Genomic DNA, 24354 nt, shown 5'->3' with positions numbered 1-24354 from the left:
GCTGGTAGGCCTGCGCCATATCCAGTTTAGAGAAAATGCAGCCCTGCCCCAATGAGTGGAGCAGATGCTGCACAACAGGGACTGGATAGGGGTTTGCCTGGAGGCCAAGGTTGATCGTCGACTTGTAGTCGGCGCAGATCCAGATGGACCCGTCGGCCTTCACGGGGATCACTATGGGGGTTTCCCATCGTGAATGGTCGACGGGTTCCAGCACTCCCTGCGCCACAAGCTTGTCAAGCTTGGCGTCAACCTTTGGCCTTAAGGCAAAAGGCACCCTGCGGGCCTTCAGCCTGATAGGAGCAACCTGGGGGTCCAAGTTACGGGAGATGGGGGTGCCCTTGTATTGGCCCAGCTGCCCATTGAAGATGTCAGCATAGTCCGACAGGACTGCTGCTACATCGGGGGGGGGGGCGTGTCCACCACACTGTGCACTCCAGTTAGGGATAGCCCTAAAGGTGAAAACCAATCTAGACCCAGAATTGAGGGAAGTGGCTTGAGAACAATGAGGGCTGGTAGGACAGCACAGTGGCTCCCATAGGCAACCCTCAACCCATAGCACCCCAGGGTGGTGATGTTTGACCCTTGATAGTCCCTTAGGATAGCGTCCGGTGGCGAAAGCTGGGACTTGGTCACATGGAGGCAGAGTTTTGTGAAGGTGGCCCAAGAAAGGAGGGAGCAGGAGGAACCAGAATCAACCTCCATTAAACAGGGGGAGCCCTCAATGGTGACCGTTATTGCAATCTTCGGCGTACCCTCGGATGCCAGTTTGACAGATACAGCAGGGATGTCAGGCACGCCCTCGGTTAGCGTGTAGCACTCGTCCTGGCGCGGCTGCGGCCTCCGGGATGGTTGATTCTTCAGAGGTGGAGAAGGACCGTAGGCAGGAGGTTGTTCGGCTGGTGAGAGAGAAGGCAGGGTGGCCCGGCAGACCTGCGCTAAATGGCCCTTCTTGCCGCAGCGGCGGCATACTGCAGCCTTGAATGGGCAGGTAGACCGGGGATGCGAGCCTCCGCAGCCGAGGCAAACTGAAGCAGCAGCAGGAGAACGGAGCAGCGCCTGGTTTTGCTGTTGCTGGGGATGGCGAGGGGTAGCCCTCAGACGATCCACTTGAGCCGTACGGAGGTGTTCTGGCAAAGGTGCCAGTTCATCGATCAAGTTGGTTATATATGTGGAAGGTTGAGGTGGAGATGGTTCAGGACCTGGCAAGGCAGGCAGGGCAGGCAATGCAGGCATAGTGGACACAGCGGCCGTGTGAACCAAGTAACGGTCGATCTCAACAGAAGATAGATCGGCCAGTTCGGCGGCCCTGGCTTCATCTATGGCAAACACAAGCGTCACTTTAGGTTTTCCTAGAAGTCTGCGCCTCAGGAAAATGTCCTTGAGGCCACATACAAATTGTTCTGCCAAGTTATCCTCTAAGTCAGGGAAATCGCATTGCGCTGCGGCGACTCGTAAAGCCTGCAGGAACTGATTTACTGTTTCTGATGGCTTTTGCACTCGCCTGCGGTAGGCAAATCGGTGTGCAATCTGTGAAGGGGTGGGCGCGTAGTAGGCTTGAAGCCCTTCAGTGAGTTCTTCCCAAGATAAATCATATACGGCTCTAGGGGCAGCAAAAGATCTGGCCGTTGCAAACATCTCAGGACCGCAGGCGGTTAAAAAAAATCCGCATTTTCTAGCCTGAGAGTAACCTTGTCTATTGTTGGCAATGAGAAAGCATTCAAATCTCTCTAAGAATGCTGACGAGGATTCTCCACCAGCTCCGAAAGGAGCGAAGGTTGGCATGCCGGCCATTTGTTCGTGGCTGAGGCGATTTGAGGCACGGTTTGTTCGGTCCGGTCTACGCGCCTAATAAGATTGTTGCTTGTTCTTCAGGTTGTATTCAGAGCCGGAGTTCCCCCACCGCTCATCGCCAGTGTTAGATCGGCGGCAGAAATAACGAGGAGGCGTCTGAGGTAACCTTTCAAGCGGTTTATTACAAGCAAGATAGAACAAACATCAACTGTGAGTAGACCGGCACCTCTCCTCCGTCTGACAGCCTTTTATACTCGGCTGTCAGACAGTCGAGCCAATAGACTCGCGTATGACAGCCCGGCAACCGGCAGGCGCGTCTGATTGGCTAAGACGCGCCTGGCTGCTGCTGAGCTGTCATTCGTAAGTCCGAGGACTTACAAGGCTACAACAGGTGCCGCACTAAACAGAGTCGGGGAGAGCCACGCTGCACCCAGGCATACTCTCCTCCCCCCGCTCGTTCCCCTCAGCAGCAAGTGAAATACCGGCGGAGCGGCAGCTGCCCAGAGTGACCAGCTGCTTTGCGGGTGGCTTGTGTGCTCCATGTGGCACTGAAGCTGCTGCTGCCGCCGATCCTTACAAGGAAAGCTGTTCCTCTAGCAGCTGAAAACGGGAGCTGGCACCTCCGCAATCCCGGAGATAGGGCTGAGGCTCCAGGCCTGCGGGGGGGGGGAGGCCAAACGCCCCATAGGGCCCTCCCCAACTGCCCGAGGCAGAGAACTGTCCCTTGGGGCCGCAGCTGCACAATTTAGAATTTAGCAAAACTTTTAAAGTGCCCAATTAAGCCAAATGGAAAGCCAAATCGCAATCAAATTAAAGCCTACCTATGGAATATTCTCAAACAGTACTTGGACCAAGAAAGACTGAGAGAACTGGGCCAGGATTGGAAGGCACCAGTATTTAAGGCTTTGCTCTCAGTCTTTGGACCAATCAGGCTTTGAGAATACCCACAGGTGACCACTCCCTTCCCTCCTCTGGAAAAGTAGAAATTCTAAACAGTCAGGACTCTCCTGGATGGCTGAATGTATATTTATTTATTTATTACATTTACATGCCGTCCATCTCATAATCAATCTAATATTTCTTTGAAAGAGCAAACACATAGAAAATATTTTTCCATCAAGTAAAATGAAAACAACCCTATTAACCCTGTTAAAGTATTTACATTTTCATCCCCCAGAAAACACTACACAAAAAGAGAACAGAGTATCTCACTTCCATTTTTAACAGTGCTGCTTTATGGCTGAGGGCCTCTGACTCAAATTACTTCCGACTTTGATTTTGAATATATACATCTTGCTTTCAAATAGGAATTAGCTGCTGCATCATCACCTCAGAGGCACAGAAGCATGGGCTATGCCCAAGGACAGCTTAAAGAGACAAATATAGCTGTCGTTTAAGAGTCCTAGATTCTTAAATTAGTTACCAGTTAATCATGGGAAGCTCTCTAAGTGCTCTGAATGTGTCACACAACATATTCTTTCCTTGGTAACCTTCTGGCAGGAGAGAACAAGAAAGAAAAAAAGAAAAGTCTGCAAAGAATCCATGTCTTTCCTGTCCCTAAGATTATTACAACTAGTGGCTTCTGTCACCATTCTTTCTCCCAGCTTGTTTTACCTTGATTGCCTAATTTAAAATAATAAACTTTTGCCAGATAATTGTCACAGAAGAGATCTCAGCTCTCTGACAGTTAGCAGGGCCCGTTTCTCCTATCAAGTGCACCCTAGAAATAATCAGACAGAGAAAAAACAATAATCTAGGGCATGAGCAAAATCTGCTTCAAGTAATAATAGCAATATAACAGAAGATAGTCAGCAATATAGTAAGTTAAATAAACAAAAAGAACTATTGTACAATACAAAAAAAACTTATCTAAGGATTCTTCTTTGTGCCTGATATATTTACTGCCCCACTGTTGTCATTATTGCGGCCGCTGCTGAGGAAAGTGTCTATTGAGATAACATAGGCATATCAGGGACATGGTGGCTCAGTGGCTAAGACACTGAGCTTGTCAATCAGAAAGGTCGACAGTTCAGTGGTTTGAATCCCTAGTGCCACATACTGGAGTGAGCTCCCGTTACTGGTCCCAGCTACTGCCAACCTAGCAGTTCGAAAGCATGTAAACATGCAAGTAGGCAAATAGGGACCACCTTTGGCAGGAAGGTAACAGTGTTCCATGAGCCTTCAGCATTTAGTCATACCAGCCACCACATGACCACCGAGACATCTTTGGACAGTGCTGGCTTTGAAACAGAGATGTCTACCACCTCCTAGAGTCGGGAACGACTAGAACATATGTGCAAAGGGAACCTTTATCTTTAGGCATGATTATCTTGTATGCCAGCATTTATTTTGTTGCAATTTAAATTGTGTAATCTTCACTTACTGTCAGGTTTGATGACAGGAATTCTCTAGCATCCCAGATCAAGCTAAATCCAAGTGTGCTAGATAGTTCCTTTAAAGCCTGGCATTCAGACTAATCAGCTATCAATAGGCACATAGAGATAAATGACATCTATGTATCATTGAAAGAAACAATAAAAAAGATAAAAAAGGAAACAAAAAGACCCAAACACTTCCTTGTCAGCAATCAACACCCAGGACAGCAGAGATTAACAGCAGGATTAACACTAGACTAACAATCAAGCAACAAACAATATACCAATCAAGGGATTACCAACTCAGACAAACAGTAAACAACAGCCTAATCAAGGAATTCAAGAATACTCCAACCAATACTGACAGGGCAAGCCACTTGCATATAAACAGAGAGAAACCCCAGTTCCTTCTAGCACTGTTATCTAGTTTGGATAATGAAATGTCCGAAAGAAAACAACCAAACTCACAGAATAAAAAATCTCCAGAGTTCAACCCTGAACTATAAATATTCTCTTCTATTAGAGAGCTACTCTTTTTACATTTGACTAAACTAGATGGAAGAAATCTTTCACCAACACTCTTCTCCATCACTCACAGCTCATTTTTCAGTGATATCTTTATTCTAGACTTTTATTCTTGATAGTAAGCTGTAATGTAACCATTACATTACTGGACTATGATAGGGGAGTCCCTTAATCCAGTCCATAGAAGTCAAGTCCCTGAGTTCAGGCATAGAAGTTCACTAAATGGCTTTGAGCAAATAACTGTAAATCAACCCATGTACAGCAAAGGGCTTTTGTTGTAAAGATAAAAATTGGAGGAGGAAGTTCTATTTATACTGTGTTGAACGTCACAAAAAAAGGATGACACATAAATTTAATAAATTAATAAATAATGTCTCAGGTAATTGGACCTGGAAATGTCTACCACATTTTGACCATCAATGGTTATGAGACTTTGTTTAGCTCTCTGCATTTCACTGGAGGCCAATTCATGCACATAGGTTGCTCAAGAAAAACACTGGTGTTGAAACTCCTTTCAGGCCTTCCATGAAGTTGAAGTGGGACCATCATAAAAGTCCCATGATCATGGTCCTAACCATGACCCATAATTAGGCACCATTGTTTGGCTACCATCATTTGTAGGGTGGAAAAGAGCAGGATGAATGCAGAATAGATATTGCAGTTCTCTAAGTAAATAATGTAACCACCAATAAGGAAGGATGACAAAGAAGTATCCTTAGACAGCTTTTCTTAGCTGACTGCACATTAATTATTTCAGGGCACAGACAATTATTAAATATTTGCTTCCTAAGTCCAAGCAAAGGGATTTGATTTTGATATAAAATAAATGCAATTGAAACATATAAGGCATAATTAGAGAGGAAAATCTCTAATTTCTCTGGCCATTTAAAGAAAAGGCATTAATAATCTGAACTACACTCTACAAATTAAATATGGAAGAAGAGCTGAAATGTGCAAGAATCACACTCTTTTTTTTATGTTTTTTCCTGATTTTTTTTCTTTCTTAGCTTTCACTAGGATCTAATTTCCCTCTGGTCTATTTTCTGTAACACAACACAGAAGCCAATAGAATGAATATGTGAAAGAATAGTTAAGAGAGGAGGGAAAATGTTAAGTCTGAAATTATATTTCAGAACAAACAAGAGGAAGGCAGCAAGGAGGTAATTCTGTTACAGAAGGGGCTGTTGGAGAGTTAAAAATGTGAAGTTAGAATGCAAAAAGGCAATTGATGAGAAGATACAATTCATATATAGCAGGGATATCAAACTCAAGGCCCGGGGGACAGATCTGGCCCATGGGGTACTTATATCTGGCCTATGATGCCACCCTGAAAACAATGAATGACCAGCCTATGGTCCTTCTGCCAGCAAAAATGGGCCCCCAAGCTCTATTTCCGGCTGCCCCAACCTCCTACAACCCTCTGCCAGCAAAAATAGAGTTTGTGAGGGCTGCACCCAGAGCTCGGGAGCCTGTTTTTTCTGACAGAGCACTCAGACCGCCACAAGCATCCCCGACATGAGTGACGTTGACCTGGCAATGCCCAGAGGTCAAACACAACCCTGATGTAGCCCTCAATGAAATCGAGTTTGACACCCCTGCTCTATGGACACTGGCCTGGAGATGATGTTTTAATAGAATGCATGCCTAAACTCTTAATCATTTATTTCCCCAAACATGTAGATTACTCTGAAATCTTTATGTACTGAGTGCAAAGTTATGCAACCCAATTGGGTGAACATTTTTGCAAGTTTCCATGTTGCCTTGTAAATTCTAAATGATCTTCTCTCTTGTTATTGATTGTTAGCCACCCAGAGTCATATTTAGGTGAGATGGGTAGCATGTAAGTTAAACAAACAAATAAATAAATAAATAAAATAAAATTTGGATTCCAACCATAGAAAATAATTGCAATTTTATCAATTCCCCATACGACAGTTACATGCCTTCTGTCTCCCCCCATGATAGACCTTGGTGCTTTACAGAAAAATTTCTACAGAAAGTGGTAATAGAGCTTCATCAGACATTTTATGTTATGGTGCATGTACATTGACTACTTCCAGAAGACAGGGTGAGTTCATGGCACAACATAATCCCAAAGGCCAAAATTCAGGATTCAGGGACTGAACTGGATCAAAATCTGTTCCAATTAAAATCCCTTAAATAGTTTTTGCTTGGGGAAAAAAATCTGATAATTTTTGGATTTGATCATTAGAAAAAAATAGAATGTAGAAAGAAGTTTGCTGTAACCTTGGAGAGAGAAAGAGTAAAATCTAAATGTAGTTATAACTGCTCTTAAGAAGATTAGAAGCCTCTTTCGTTTTGTACTTGCTTTTTTATTTGCTCTTCTTTTTATCTTTTTATTTCCTTTCCACTTTTCTATTCCTTTTCTCTGTTTCTCTGTTTTTAACTTAAAATTTGTACTGTTTTTTACACTGCACTGTGAAGAAAAAAACCCTTTCTTTAATAAAAAATATACATGAAAATAAGTGAACAAAAAAATAAATCTGGCATGAAAGACAAAGATGCAGTGATCAAGAGAAGAGGCCCACCATGGAGACCAAGACAGGAAGGAATTCGGGGTGGGGGGGAATACATTTGATCAAGTTTCTCAGAATATTTATTTAACCGCAAAGAGCTATAGTAATGGAGGAGGACAGAACAGGGCTGTTCTACTCTCCTTAATACAACATGAGCAAGTACTTTTTTTTCTTTTATTCTCCAGAAATTATCCAGTGACCCATAGCAGGCTTCACAAAGAAGGGAAAGAACTCTGTAAGTGAGCGTGTAGAGCCCGATCTAAGTGTTAAATAAAGAAACAGTGGCAGTCACCTTCCCTTGTAGGAGTCGGTCCCTTTTATTTCTCTCAGTCTCTTGTTCTTAGAAAAGAACCCTTCTCAACATGCCTTTCTTACTTAGTCTTCAGAGCCCAATCTGAACTTGAAAGAGGGAGTTAATCAACAGCAGTTGCCTTCTCTGCAGGAGGTGACTATTGTACTGCTGTTTTTCCCTTTCTTTAGAAAACACCTAAAAGAACCCTAAGTAATACATGCTGAGTGGGAGTGCATGGAGAGCTCCCACCACCACCACCCGAAAGCTAAGGAAGCTATCTCAGTCACTCCCTGCAGGAAAAAAACAACAGCAACTGTTTCTACCCTTCCTATCAAAAACATAACCAGACCTGTTGCTTAAAACAGTTTTCTTAAACCACAGTCCATGAAAGCTTTTAATGACAAGATAGTGATCCATTTAAAGGGGAAATCCCAGAGTTTTAATATAACCAATATAAATAGACCTGAGCTGTAAAAGCAACCGCTTCTACTTTTCCTTTCACAAACATAAAAAATAGTCCCTTTGAATAATAATTTAAACAATACAGCCAAAAGACAAACAGAGGTAGATCCAATCATTTTGTATTGACTCATCAGTACCTACATTACAATAACACAGTTAAAATCAACCTCAAATATAAGATCTAGCAAGAGCATTAATTAAGTCTATAACATATGCAGGAAAGCAACCAATGGCAAGCCTTATGCCCATGGGAGGCATAGATTGACATAAAGCCATTTCTGCAAGCACAAGGCAGGCTTCAATCGCCTCAGCAAAAGGCAGGAAATGAGAGTTCCGGTGGCACAGTAGAATTTTGATCCACCTGGTGATCCGTAGATAGTGTCTTCCAATGGCCAAAGAATGGATTTTATGGCCATGATTTGCTGCTGTTGTTGGATTACTCAAGGTTGTTTGACCCCATTTAGGAAGATGCTCCTTTAACTAGAGCTGTTGCTTAAAATAGCTTTCTTACACCACAATCCCTGAAAGCTTTCAATGACAAGATAGCGATCCCATTATGACTCAAATCTATATATTGGCTATAAAAGAACCTCAGTTTCTGGGATTCACTTTCAATCCTTGGCTTTTGTGTTTCAGCCTGGTCCTCAGGATGATTTATAAAATTATATGATTTCTAGCAAGATCAATATTACTTTATTTTGCTTCTATTCAAAAAAATTCCAGTGTTCACTAAAGCATTTTAGAACCCAGAATTTAGTCAAATAAAACAAGTTGAGAAGAAGGCATATTTAAATCATTCAAACAATGGCACTACTGTTTATTTAAACTTTAAAGCTGTCAAACGTGCTTTGGGTATATAATTTAATTCTTGCACAAATCTACAGCATGGTTTAATTTGCATATTTCATCTTTCACAAACTGCCAGAAGGAGAGAGAGAGAAAGCACACATTTCACACAATTTATCGTTGCTTTGAAGTGATGTTTTGCGGTAGCAACTCTGTTAAGCCTAATATTAATAATGATCGCATATTAAAATTTCCAGTTCTAGAAAAACTGCACTTATAAACCACTTAGCTGAAAGAAAACAACAAGACAAAGGAAAAGGAGAATAATTACCTGTCTTTGATGCCACAGATATCAATGTGCAAATCACTGTAATTCCCCAGGGAGCCTTGCTGAACTAAAGTGAGGTCCTTGGGCTGGTTATCAATAAAGATGAGTCTCATGCAACCTTGAAAAGCCATAATGGGATTTAAACATTTTGAATCGGTAAAATTGTCAGGGCACCCTGTGGGACAAAGAAAGTAGAAAGCAGTGAGATGAAGAATACTTAAATGATAACTTATTTGCTTGGGGATTCATAGAAAGAAAGTCTAATTTTTTGTGTGTTTTCATTGCTTGTTCAACAGGAGCATTTAAGTTTCAAATTCTATAAAAATAAATTGAAACATCCTCCAAAGAAAATATGCAATAATGGGGATAGAAAACAGATATTGAGGCAGGTTCAAACTTTATTCTTTTTTAACATTAAAAAAAGTATGAGTTAGAACTAAAAGTAGGGTTTTTGTTATCTTCAGAGGGATCCCATGGATTGGAGCTGCCTGACATAACCTACTTAAGATATCTGTTCACAAATTAAAAGGTTGTATTATATCAAGGCAAAGCATTCACCCTTTTACCCAAACATATGACCTACTGGAGACTGTAAGTTTTTAGGATCTTATGCAGAGAAATCCCTTCCTTGACTTTTTATTTCCTTAGGCTACAGGGATTAAGTTTAGGTATTTTCTGATAATAAAATAAGTCTTTACCAATAAGCTGCTGAAATGCATAGAAATGATATGCACACATTATTAAGAGAGCTTCTTAACGAGAGCTGGGTCTATTTTATTTATTTTTATTTTATATTTCATTATGCCTTTCTTTTTTCCTTTTTTTAATAAATAACCAGGGGTGGGCTGCTGGGGGTTTGCAGGTGTTTGGGAGAACCTCTAGATAAGATTCTGTGCAGTTCGGAGAACCTCCAAATCTTATTCCTGGCTGGCCCCGCCCACCCCTCCACTCTCAGGAGTCCCACACAACCCGTTTTGGATGCAGGTAAGTGCAGGGTGCACATGGAGGCTCAGGGAGGGCGAAAAAACATGCTTACTGGAAATTTGGAAAGGCTGGAAATGGGCCTGTTTCTGGCCTCCAGAGGGCCTTCAAAGCCTGGGGAGGCCATTTTCACACTCCTAGAACTTGGAGAGGGCAAACACACACACACACACACACACACACACACACACACACACACACCATGGTGCAGGAGGCTGACTAAGCCATGTCCACCATGGCCACACCCACCCGCCTATTTTCTTCCTCCTCCTATTTTCCCCACAACAACCCTGTGGGGTGTCTTGGGTTGAGAGAGAATCCTGAACATTGATCTTAAGATCCCATTTGTTTACTGAAGGTATCAAAAATCCTCATTAAAATACTCTCTTGCTCATTTTACTTTCTGTACTATTATAGAAGCAGCAAAAGCACAGCAATTATCATGCTATAATTAGTTTTACTGTATAATGAGAATAGATGTGCTGATTATTAACAAAAATAAAACTTGATTAATAGACATGAAAAGGCTCAATTTACTATTGGGCACTATTATAAGAATGGAAGAAAACCAGCCTTTAAAGTCTGATGCAGTTTCTGCTATTGGAGGAGCTGTTTTGTACTCATACCAGGAACCTTTGGGGATCATGGCAGCTTATTGCATCCTTTTTTTTCTTGTCCCCTGATCATCTCCTTTATCTTATTCCATTTATTTGTCCTTTATCTCTCCAGTCTTTATTTTATCAGTTTTTTTTCTGGAGTACATAATCCACTCCAACCTTGCACTTCTACAATCGTTTGTTTCAGTATCTGTGGATGGCACATAGTTGGGGAAAGCTGTCACTTCCTATTGAATATCAGTCTTGTAAGCTATATAGGGACTTGTGAATTTAGACTCCATCTCTTCTCTTTCCAATTCTTCTTGCCCCTGCCACCCACTCCCACTGTAGCCATTCATTACTGTTGATCAAACAGCCTATCTCGACAACTTATTTTGACAATGGCTCACCTAGTGGTTCAGACTGATTCCATAGCACAACGTTAGAAACTGCCAGACATATCATTATTCTAAAAGTACAAATAAGGATGTAAAATTTCTGTATTTTATTTAACATCAAATATATACATTTAATTTTGTGTGTGTGTGTGTGTGTGTGTGTGTGTGTGTGTGTGAGAGAGAGAGAGAGAGAGAGAGAGAGAGAGAGAGAGAGAGGGAGAGAGAGAGAGAGAGAGAGAGAGAGAGAGAGATGGGTTCTGGATCCCATTCCAACCGCACATGTGTGCAGCACCTCTGTGAGCCTTCACGATGCTCCAGATACTCAGAGGAGCATTGCGCAGGTGCTGTACGCGGCGTGCACGGAAGCACCAAAGACTTAAAAGACTGGTAGGGAGCTCGGGTGGGTGGGCCATCGTGAGCACCATACTAGAACGGTATCTGGTACTCCAGGCAGGCTCTGGTACGCCCGTACCGGGGCATACTGCCTGCAACCCACCACTGATATATATTTGCTTTTGCTTTATATGTGGTTGTTTGCTTTCCCATGTAAGATTGAGAGTATCTTGGCGACGTTTCGACAAGGTCCCACTCGCCATCTTCAGGCTGGTGCCTTTGGCTTCATGGTTGTGCAAGCAAAGCGTGATCAGAGCTGCTGTCTTTCTATAAATATTGGTGGGGGGGTGTAGAGTGCAGGGTAGTGATGGGATTGTGCATTTAAGTAGCAGTTGGTGTGTGTTTTTTTGTGGTAGATGGTGTGTCCTAGGGAGCCATTGGGTTTTTGTAGATTAGGATGTCCAGAAAGGGAAGTTGGTTGTTTGCTTCTATTTCCATAGTGAATTGTATTTTGGAGTGTAGGCTGTTGAGATGTATGGTATGGTATGGTATGGTATGGTATGGTATGGTATGGTATGGTATGGTATGGTATGGTATGGTATGGTATGGTATAAGTTTATTTATAGGCCGCCCTTTTCCCTGAGGGGACTCAGGGCGGCTTACAGCTTATGTGGGAGGGGATACATACAATGACGTATAGAACATACATAATTAAAAAAATAGAGCAACATTCATCATTCGGGTGGGGACGGTTTATAATCTTTAACCCCAGGCCTGACGGGATAGCCAGATCTTGAGGGCTGTGCGGAAGGTCTGAAGGGTGGTGAGGGTACGAATCTCCACGGGGAGATCGTTCCAAAGGGTCGGAGCTACTACTGAAAAGGCTCTCCTCCGCGTAGTTGCCAGTCGACACTGACTGGCAGATGGAACTCGGAGGAGGCCTAATCTGTGAGATCTTATAGGTCGCGAGGAGGTAAATGTGTGAGGAAGTTGCCCAGTTTTTCTTTCCCATGTGGCCAAATCACAAAAGTGTCATCAACATATCTTAAACACACAATCCCATCACCACCTTGCATAGATCAACTCTGTAGTCAAGACCCTCATCTCCAGAACCAAATGCCTAGCCGACAAAGACCATCTGAAAATTGAATTACACACTCTCACAAACGTATTAATGTCCAACGGATTCCAAAGAAAAACAATTACCAACCTAATCCAAAGGGAGACTCCCCCAAAACACTGAGACACAGAACAGGACAACGGCATTGCCCTCCTCCCTTACATCAAAGGCACAACAAGTAAAATCAGCAAAATTCTCCACAAAGACAATATCAAGACAGCCTTCAACACTGACCAAAAAATAGCCAACATCTTAAGAACCACAAAGACAAGATCCAGCTAGAAATACCATGCAAATCTGCCCGGCCACATACATAGGACAAACAAACAGGAGAATAAATGCACCCATCGCAGAACACCAGAGCACAGTAAGAAAAAAAGGGGGAAAAAACCTTCCTCCCTTTTCCAGCACCTTAAAGCTACAGGACATGAAATTAATTTTGAAGGAACCAAATTAATCTCCAAAACTGAACACTTCAACAAGAGAATAATTATGGAAGCTATCAAAATAGAGAAACACCCACACAACATGAATAAACATGACGACAAATTTTGCATGGTATTTCGTAGACTCCTTGGAAACCAAGCTAGAAAACTCCAGCTAAAAAACCAAGGAGCCTATGAAATAAGCAATAGAAGAATAACAACTACATCTGGCTGATTGTACAATGAACCATAACAATAATAATCCAATTTAGAGCATGGATGAAATAAAGACAAGTTACAATGCAATAGTGTTTGCTGAGAATATATTAAAATGCCTCTTCCTTATTTTATAACTAGTGACTAAGTTTAGCTGTATACTTATCTGCTAGTCTACTATAGGTCTAGTATATTCTAAAAACCATCTATTTTTGATATAGTCTAAAGTTGCTGCAAAGCCTGGGAGACATAATATAAGACTTGGTGAATTTGTCACAGACCAAGCAGAACCCCTTTCTCCCATGGTGCTCAGCTAGCAACCTCTTAAGATTATGCCAGAGCAACAATAAAGTAACAATTACTACAATTCTAGTGTCAACTTCATGACAAGTTTGGCTTTAGAAATCCTGTGTAATCTTTTTTTACCAGGATGGTGTTTGAATTACACTTAGCTTTATGATATCTTTTGAAGCTATATCAGTATCTAGAGTAAACCTATCATTATGCTTAGATAGATAGAGACACATAGAGGAAAAATGAAAATGTCATCCAATAGCATTGTGCATCCTGGATATAATCAGGGAGCATAGAGTAAACTCTTTGAAATATCAGCAGTGCAAAGATCAGACTGAAATGAATTCTATAATACTATTGCACCCTGAAAGCAGGTTCTAAAAGAAATAACTTCACATACATAAGCAATCCTCTGAGCAAATAGTGTTAAACAATGCCAAACTTTTTTCTATTCTTTTTACTATAGTATCAAAAATGAGGTTAAAAAGACACCTGTAGAATAAATTTTACAAAATAAAAATAAAATAAAATAACCCAACAAAAATGCATTCAGCACTTGCAAAGGCTGTGGTCAATGTTAAATGCTTATTGAGAAATTGAAGTACCGTATTTTCACCCATATAACCCGCGGGTAATCTACGGTAATATGGTAATCTGTTTTCAAAGCCATAATTTCAAACCTTAAAGACTGTCCACAGAAATCCACAGCTGATTACTACATTTGAGAATAGAACAGGGTTTTGAATCTGCAAACATATTTTACGGGTCTAAATGGAGCCAAATGCAAAATGTTTGTGAATCATTTACATTATGATTGCCATCTTTCCTGATTATAATCATAGGAACTTTCATATGAGCCAGCAGTATGCAGCAGCTGCCAAAAAAGCCAACACAGTTCTAGGCTGCATAAACAAAGGGATAGAATCAAGATCATGTGAAATGTTAATACCACTTTATGATGCCTTGGTAAGGCCACCATACTTGGAATACTGCATCCAGTTTTGGTCACCACAATGTAAAAAAGATGATGAGACTCTAGAAAGAGTGCAAAGAAGAGCAACAAAGATGATTAGGGCACTGGAGGCTAAAATATATGAAGAATGGTTGCAGGAACTGGGTATGTTTAGTTTAATGAAAAGAAAGACTAAGGGAGACATGATAGCAGTGTTCCAATATCTCAGGGGCTGCCACAAAGAAGAGGGAGTCAAACTATTCTCCAAGGCACCTGAGGGTAGAACAAGAAGCAATGGGTGGAAACTAATCAAGGAGAGGGGCAACCTAGAACTAAGGAAAAAAATCCTGACAGATAGAACAATTAATCAGTGGAACAACTTGCCTCCAGAAGTTTTAAATGATCAAACACTGGAAGTTTTTAAGAACTATTAACTATTTGTCTGGAATGCTATAGGATTTCCTGCCTAAGCAGTGGGTTGGACCAGAAGACTTCCAAGTTTGTAATTCTGTAATTCTATTCTATTCTATTCTATTCTATTCTATTCTATATCCAACATATCTAAAACACAGATATATTTTTAAACTGGAAACCAAGTTGTCTTTCATTACTACAAAGCAAACTTGAATCTGTAGTTTAAATATTAGCAAAGAATCCCTAATCAATTTCTATATGGCAATGGGAGGGGGGAGAGAGAGAAAGAAAGAATGAGTGTGTGTGAGAGAGAGAGGGGAGAGAGAGAGGGTGGGAGGGAGACAGACCTACTCACTCTTCTCCAAAATTTAAGAGGAAAGTAAATGGAATAGCTAAATTTTGCCTTTGTATCTTTCAGTGCTGGGGTGACTGGAGATAGGAATATCAAATCATTTCTAAATCATGGGAAGTCACTGAGTGACTTTCGGCTAGTCAGTCTCTTTTGGTTACAAACTACATGTCAGGCTGTTGATATGGGAATAAAATTAGGGAAAAGTCTGATGGAAATTACCTTATTTTCCCAAAAATAAATTAATCCAGTAAATGAAGCCATACTAAAAAGATTGTAACATAGCTCATGGTGTTTGGGGATCAGATATTTACTTCCAAAGAAATAACTGTTTACAATCTGCTCTGATAGAGGCTTATATCAGTGTACAAATCTTACACAAATATTGTTAGAGAATAAAAATGTACCAAAATGTATAATTCCCTACTCAATAGGATGCTTTGTCTGTTATTTTGCCACTTACTCCTGCTCCTCTGAATGGATATATGGATTAAAGTAACCAAAAACTGATCCTTTGGTATAACTAAAGTCTACTGCTTTGTTTTTAAACAGTATCTAAAAGTCAATGATCATGAGTTGAAGAAATGTATGAAAAATAATAAATATGTCTGAATTTATATTGTAGCATCAGTTATTGTAATGTTATAATGTTCCAAAATTTGAAACCTAAGTACCATTCAAATGCTTCCATATTAGCAACTTTAGATAAAAACTCATTTGTGATGTGGATCTGGGAGTCTTAATATATTAGCCATATACATTCAGATCTACAAGATTCTGTTATGTAAACTTGTGATATAAGTAATATTAGCCTGTTTGGCTTTGGTTTCTTATTCTGGTGTACCTTAAAGGCTGACACCTCCTAGCTCAGACCTCCACGACTGTTATATGTATATCTTAATGCATGCAACATATGATATATGTATCTTAATGCATGCAAAATCTTTGATTCTCAAGTGGGCATGCTTTGTGGCTGCTACCCAATAAAGACAACACATCATTGAATGGTACATGCTTTTAAAAGCACCAGGTAGGGTCATAAAGTCTTTCAGGGGAAAAGGATGATTGGAAAATACCAGTGAAAACCTTATCAGAATCCTTTTGAAAGAAGGAAGACTTAGAGAAAATGTTATTCCTTATTGATATTTTTAAATCTAAGGGTCTTTCAAAGACTGTCCGCATAAAGCTCTTGAAATGAAATTGGCTAAAGAGACACTACCTTACTTTTTCTCAGCCCAGAAAAAGTATTGGCCAGAAATGAAAGTCCTTGGCTAACAAAAAGTGAGGTTATGCTCATGCACTTCATCTATTGCTAGAGATATAGTGATTAACTGTATATTAATCCATTCCCTTTCCCCACCCTCTCTCTTTTGCACACATATGCACACCAGCCTATTTTTCTCCCATATTTCTTCAGTTTTATGACTTTATCACATTTATTTCTTCAGATCGAAAGAACTTTCTTGTGCTGATTGGTAGGCATTTGGTGCACATTTCCCCCAAGCATGCATTTTATTTTGTAATTTTGTGTAATGTAAGTTTTTATAAACAATTTTCCCAACACAATGAATTTTGCACATTATCTTAAAGAATGCATAAATTTTCCCTAAGGTTTCCCCATTTTTTAAAAATTAGCAACCACATTTTAAGCAAAGTTTAACTTGTAATTAAGTTTGATAACACACAACGATACATGATAACTATGTACAGGCTTGAAACTACAAAATTAAATATACTTTCATTCAAGCATTAACAAAATTTCTCTTGTCATTACAAAACTGATGAAACTTGGAGATCTGCAGGAGAGATGGATCCCCAAAGTTCATTTGAACTATTTCTATTTCATGGGGGGGGGGGGGGGTTGACATATTTTGGATTCTCTTTATATTGCTATTGTTTTAAACACTTGAAGCCCCCCAATATTTATAAGTGTTAACCAGTCCTACATTAAATAGGATCTGCACACTTACAGGATTTCCTCTCTCCTATAGATTTCCTCTTTCCTATAGAATCTAGCCATCCTATTCACTCCAGATCCCATCAGTTAAAGAGTATAACCCAATGAGACCCAGAAGGTAGGCCTTTTGTCTTGTAGCACAGGCATTTAGGTATATTCCCTCCCAGCCAGAGAGCCACATGGCCCCCGGCTTGCTTACCTATGAATGATCTTTGAAAACTTAATTGTGACTTTAAGCTAAAAGTAAGCATTAAGGCTCTGCTGGACTATCTGTGGCTGATGAAAAGATCCATGACCTTCTAGAGATAACACTCTAGAGGAGATAATTCCAGTTAGGTTGTAGCCCAGACTCCGCTCCAGCTGAGACAGATCCAGCAAGGCTCTGGACTCTTGCCTGCACCCAATGAAACTTCTCAGATTCTGAGGTGCATCCATCTAGCCCTAAGCCAAAGCAGGTCTTAAGTTTCTGGAGATAGAGTACTGAGCTACACAAACCAGAGATGTCAGCCAAGAAGCAGACTCTGAGGAATAACATGCATGAAAGGAGCTCAGCATGGGTGATTTATTGATCTTACTCCCCTTGAGAAAAAGCTTAGAAAACCTTTCAAACCTCAGCTCTGTTGTGTTTACCTTATCATGCTGTTGTGCCAGGAACTCTTGATTCCACTTCACTGTGTTTTTTGTCTTTTCCCTTGGATTTGCTGTTTGTTTATTGGAGTCCTAGACTCAATCCATTCCAAGCCTTGGCTGCATTGCATTTGTCATCTTTATAGGTAAAAAGGACTCTTTGCTTCTAAAAAGTTCTGACTGAGTCTGTATATCTCTGGAGTATGGCAGGCAGCCAGCTTACCATCTTATTGGCTGGCAGCCATCAGTGCATACGCACAAACACAAACACACAAATGAGTGGGGATGGGACCTCCCCTTTTACCAGTAGGTGAATTGAAGTTATGTTTTGGTGGCTTCCCTCAATAAGCTGGTTATATATTAGATTTTGCTTTGTATTTTGCTTAAAAAATACTTTGTTTTTAATCTGTGAAGCCACTCAAAGTTTAAGAGCCAAGGTGGCGCAGTGGTTAAATGCAGCACTGCAGGCTACTGCTAGATCAGCAGGTCAGCGGTTCAAATCTCACCGGCTCAGGGTTGACTCAGCCTTCCATCCTTCCATCCTTCCGAGGTGGGTAAAATGAGGACCCAGATTGTTGGGGGCAATATGCTGACTCTCTGTAAACCGCTTAGAGAGGCCTGAAAGGCCTATGAAGCGGTATATAAGTCTACTGCTATTGCTATTGCTTAACAATATAGAAATAAGATAGACAGATAGATAAATATTTTTTTTCTTTAACCTTTCAGGAAGCAATATAATTTCTTAGTAACAAAAATAATCTCTCTCTTTTTCAAACAAGGAAGGTAACTGTAATAGTGTATTGCAATTACAGGGGAAGCCAGCTTACCTCCAAAATAATAGCTATGCCCTGAATAAATCTGTGAAACAGTGGTAGCGTGAACAGCTGACGCTACATCATTATCAAGAGTTAAGGTGATGCGATGTCTTCTGGCATTGATGTTAACTGAGTGCCACAGGCCGTCATATAGATTGTTGCCTAAGAAACAAAGAAATATAAAGCTGATCAACCATTCACATCAGGACCAGAAGGAAAAGACAATGTCTGTGAATCATTCTGATTCTTCCAAGGAGCAACAAAACCATTCAGTGGGCAATAACCAGTAGCGGAATGTTTCACATAAACATAGGATGGCCAGAAGACCAGAGGCACTCATGAAGTTGCTATATATGCCAACTTGCCTAATCACCCCAATTGAGAGGGTATAAGCAATCTCAAATCCAGAAAGTTCTTGTTGTGGATATTTAATGTGGACAAGAACTTGCCATGTTTTTTTAATTTGTAAATAAGAACCATCCTGAACAGACATCTTTTCTATAGGATAAGTTTGTGTGTGTGTGTGTGTGTGTTGTTCATCTGATTATGAGCATTCTCATTGCTGACAGAACTCTGAAGTGACCAATTATGTAGCTCACATAAAAATGTTAAAGCTTCAGAGTGGGGTGTATTTTGACTTAAATTGTGATAATCATGGACCTTCGTTGCATCTGTTCTCAAGAAACCATCTGATTTAATTCTCAGCTGCATCGTGTTTGCCATGAAATAATATCCCTGCACATTTCATGGGAATCTCATTGTTTTTAATTAAGCTTATTTCCCAGGAACTGTTTTAAGATCTAAATTGAGAGGCATTTTTGTGAGTTTAAAGTGCTGCTGGATACTCATCAATGAAGTCACTGTGGAGCTCTGGGAGAAGGATACATAATGTGCCCCAGAGAGAGTTTGCTGAGAAGGTGTTATGTTCAAACTTGTAGTAATTTGGTTTTAGACAAGACAAACACAGATGTCTTCATTTGGGTAAGAAAAATCAAAGGCACTAGTATAAATGGGAGGCTTGAGAGAAGAATCTGGATGTCTTAGTGATCATAAGCTGAACAAGGTTTTTAAGACTGGACTGTCTGAAATGGTATAGGGTCTCTTACTTATATATATGATATAATATGTGCTATATTTTGGTTCAATTACCCTAAAAATACTGTATCTGTTCTAAGCACTGTAGTTGAGAAAGAAGGGGCTAAGGAGCTACATTTGAAGCTGTTGGGTTCATTTAGCTTGGAGAACAAAAGATTGTGAGCGGTCTTCAAGTGTCTGAAGAAGGATTACATAGAATTGTGGAGTTCTTCCAGATGACAGAGAGGGCAGGGACAGTGAAAGCAAGAATGGGTTCAAATCACAAGATGTCGATTTTAGCTGGTAATTAGAAAAAAAAGTCTAACTATAAGAGGTGCTCAATAGTTGAAAAGAAAGCTTTAAGAACTGTAGAATGTCCTTCACTAATGGCCATTAGAGACTGAATGCCCATTAGTTGAATATGCTATAATATTCAATTCTTGCACTGAGTAGATTGTATTAGATGATCTCCAAGGTAATTTCCAACCCCACATCTATGATCTTATAATTCATTTAATTTATATTAATTTGTTCACATGATGAATTACTTAATGGAGCATTTTACTACCTGTTTCAGGCAATTTACTATTTCCAGACCCTTGATTGGCTATCGGATCCTCTAGATCAGGAAGAAGGTTGCTTATTCCTTCTCAACTTTGCTTGAATAAAGGTTTCCTAATTTTTGATATTAATCGATTGTTTTTGATTAGTCTGCTCCTCAGTCCTTCCTCATAGTTTTGATGAAACTTCTACTCTAGCCATAATTTATAGCTTGTGTATCTACAGCATTTGCTATTGTGTCTTGCCTAAACCTGATAAGAACAGGAATTTAGAAATAATAATAATACATACTTAGCACTATTTGGCATTTCAACCAAGTAGTTGGAGTAAAGAATAAATTTATTGTAAAAAAATTATTTAAGGAAACTGAGCCCTTCCATGAAAAGCCTATTCTATAAAGGGTTATGTATTTAAAATGTCACAGAATGCTCTTGCTCTTGCGTATATGTATGCTCATGCTTTTTCAATGGAATGATAGGCTTTTCTTTAGGAATTCAACAATTGAGCACTGAGCATATAATGAGGGTTTGCTGCCAGATGTCTTTTGAAATGTCATCTTGATATCCCAGAATGTCAAACCAAGGATTTGTTATACTATCAACCACAAAGCAGGAAATTGTTTAAAAATGGGATGGTGTGGGATGGGATAGAATAGAATAGAATAGAATAGAATAGAATACTATATTGGCCAAGTGTGATTGGACACACAAGGAATTGTCTCCAGTGCATACTCTCAGTGTATATACAAGCAATCCTTTCCATTAGAAAGGAGAGAAATGCTAAGCAGGAAAGGCATAGCCATAGAAATACAGCAGCTCAATTTTTATCATCCATCTACATTGGGTCTGCAAATTAGATCAATGGAAATTAGAGTTTTATAATACATGACAGACTATATATTATGCTTGCGTTAACAAATGACCATTTGAGGATTGGCTTCCCCCCTTGAAACAAAGGATCTCAATTCTCTGTGATGGACTAGGATCCTTATTTAACAACAAGAACAAAAGTGAGAAGGAAATATGCATCTGGTAAATAATGATACCTGCACTGATGCCCACGTAGCTCTCTGTTCCTTTTTGGATGTTGAGGATCAGTCTGCCATGGTGGAGATACAACAAGAGTGAGCCAGAATTCTCTGACAATTCAGTAGACAGAAGGAGTCCATCCTTGTTCCATGTTCTAAACTGGAAGCTGACAGATAAGCCATCAATCTGAGGAGTGCCGGGTAACAGTAAGTAACTGCTATTGGAGCTCTCAAAAGTGATGGGAGTGATTGGCGGTTCTGAACAGGAAAATGTCACATTCCCCTGGAAAGTAATAAGAACAAAAAGGGAAAAATACAACAGATGATATTCAAACTATTTTCACATTCAGCTTCTTGGTAAAATTTCCCATCATCACAATGGAAAAATAAAAATTAAAAGAATCTTTAGGATTTATAACTGAAAATATATTAGGGGTATACAAATTAGCCAAAATTGAATCAGAATTCTAATACTTATTCTCCAGTTCACATTTATACATATAAGAAGGAAGCAAAACAGAACAAACTAAAACAGAACAAAACAAAATAGATAAAGTAAAAACAGCATGTAGATGAATGAATAAAATGACTTCTTTGTGATGTGATTCTAGGGCAGGTCTGGACCTGGGAATGTTGTGGAGGGCTGAACCAATGTGAAGAGCCGAGGTGGCACAGTGGTTAGAGTGCAGTACTGCAGGCCACTTCAGCTGACTGCTATCTGCAGTTCAGCGGTTCAAATCTCACCGGCTCAAGGTTGACTCAGCCTTCCATCCTTCCAAGGTGGGTGAAATGAGGACCCAGACTGTGGGGGCAATATGCTGACTCTGTAAACTGCTTAGAGAGGGCTGAAAGCCCTATGAAGCGGTATATAAGTCTAACTGCTATTGCTATTGCTAAGATGTATAGGCATGTATGCATCTGGATACATAAATTGGGGGGGGCAGTCATTTTCAAAAGCAAAGCAATTGAAGTTGTACTGCATGCATGGTATACACTTATTTACATTTGATTTCTAATTTCCAATTCAGCTCACATGGGCTGGAGAGGAATAACCAAATGTTGTGGCCAAGGGACTGTAAAATGCCCAGGTCTGTTCTAGGGTTTGGATACATTAAACCAGGGGTGTCAAACTCAAGGACCAGAGGCCAGATCCAGCCCATGGGGTGCTTAGATCTGGCCACAGAGCTGCCCTGGAAAGAGCAAAGGACCAGCCCATGGTGCCTTTGCCAGTGAAAGCAGGCTTCCAAGCTTTGTTTTCAGCTGTGGCAGCCTCCTGCAATCCTCTGCCATTGAAAATGGAGCTCGGGAGCCCGTTTTTGCTGGCAGAGGGCTCGGGCCACCACAGGCACCCCTGACATAAGTGATGTCAAGCTGACCATGTCCACCCTGGCCATGTCAAGCCCAGCCCCCTGAGGTCAAACACAACCCTGATGTGGCCCTCAATGAAATTGAGTTTGACACCTCCGCCTTAAGCCATCTTATGGTAATAGCTGCTAATAAAAACTTGGCAATTTTGTTCATAATGCCAGGGTTCTGGTCTCAGCCTAGAAAACAAACCATTTCTCCCTTATTGAAAGCTTAATCTCTGCTAGAAGGTAGAATAGCATGTCAGCACATACATTCTCACAAAAATGCCAGTGAAGAAATATGTGTTATAAGGTTTGGGGTTCATGCTGGCCATTAGGACATTTTTTCTCATGAAATGTGATTTTATGAAATCTCTCATCCTACATTGCTGAAGACAGAATATTAAACTTGGCCAGAAATAAGAGTGAGTGAGTGAACTGAGTATACAGTTCACAGATCTAGAAGGTTTCCAGGAAGGAACCAACTCTTACAGGCAGTGGTGGGATTCAGCCAGTTTGCACCACTTCAGGAGAACCAGTTGTTAAATTTCTGAGCAGTTTGGTGAACTGGTTGTTGGAAGAAATCATTAAGGCAGAGAAACCACTTGTTAAATTATTGGAATCCCACCACTGCTTACAGACTCTACTGCAGTCTACATAATCTGCACAGTAGAAAACCTGTGGTCCAACCACAACAGGCAGGCTATTTCTAGTAAAAAGAGAATTTGAACAACCACTGCTAAATCAAATTAACTGAGTTCTTCAATAAAAACTGAGCTCCCATAATTGGCAATGTAATCCTGACAACATGTCTCCAATGTTTAGTCTGACCCAAAAGCTTTGGTTGAAGGTCTTACATGGCCAGATAACACACTGAATGTGATAATTGCAATATGAAAAGCCTGCCTACTGTTTCAATACACCCAGTCCTGCAGAATTTAGATCGTTAACAGGATTCATTGTTAGTATGAGATGCTGCATCCTGATCCCATTTGTAACATCAGACTGATCACTCTAAAGTCCTGTGGAGCATGGTTTGTACATGAATTGGACTAAGAGAAAAAAAAGACTTATTTGCCTGTACTACTTTTCTTCTACTCGCACTCCAACAATAAAGTTATTAAGGCCACTGATTTCTAAAGGCTTTATCTACTGCTGGTCCAAGTCAAACATTTCTTTTCAAACTAAATAATTTCCAGGGCAATTAGTTATGTTGATGATACTGGGAACGCTCTGAGAATGTTCAAACCATTTTTGATAGCACCTTCAATTCAGAGCTAAATACATTCTTGCAGAGTTGCTGGGAGCCCAGTTGTTTTGTTCTCAACAATTCCACACCAAAATCAAATAACTAGCAATTTACAATATAGGATGGGACACATGCACACATTTCTTCCAAAGAACAGGGCATTATGGAAGGACTGAAGGCATGATGTTAATCCAAGGCATTTTGCCAAACATCAACTGAAATCTGCTAAATCAATACAAATAAAATATTTTCTGTGAGAATAGCCTCTGATTAGAGTGGATGCCTCATTCTAACTGGAACATTAGATCTAACAAAATATAGCCAATGTGTGGGAAATTTATATGATGCTTGGGGATTTCTTTGATGAAAGGATGAAACAAACTGAGGGAATTATTGATAAATGGAAAATGACAATTATTATTTACATTGGAAAATAAGTTCTGGTAAGATATTTAATTCACAACAAGATTAAATGAAATCTTTAGTGGGAACATTATTTACCTGACAAAGAGTATTGGAACAAA

At 40.3% G+C, this 24354-nt stretch overlaps 1 protein-coding gene across 1 annotated transcript in view; it reads right to left on the bottom strand.

The window, feature by feature from the left end:
• Positions 1 to 24354, bottom strand: part of CNTNAP5 (contactin associated protein family member 5) — a 434775-nt gene that overhangs the window by 234056 nt on the left and 176365 nt on the right. The window contains exons 8-10 of the mRNA XM_032211804.1: positions 21254 to 21518; positions 18586 to 18735; positions 9100 to 9271 (exon numbers count right to left, since the gene is read on the bottom strand). Of these exons, the coding sequence (XP_032067695.1) occupies positions 9100 to 9271; positions 18586 to 18735; positions 21254 to 21518 (587 nt within the window). The remainder of the gene's footprint in view (positions 1 to 9099; positions 9272 to 18585; positions 18736 to 21253; positions 21519 to 24354) is intronic.

This window comes from Thamnophis elegans, chromosome 1 (genome assembly GCF_009769535.1).
Source record: "Thamnophis elegans isolate rThaEle1 chromosome 1, rThaEle1.pri, whole genome shotgun sequence".
Taxonomy (NCBI): Eukaryota; Metazoa; Chordata; class Lepidosauria; order Squamata; family Colubridae; genus Thamnophis; species Thamnophis elegans.
The sequence above is the reverse complement of the archived record's forward strand: the minus strand, read 5'-3'. Positions and strand labels throughout refer to the sequence as shown.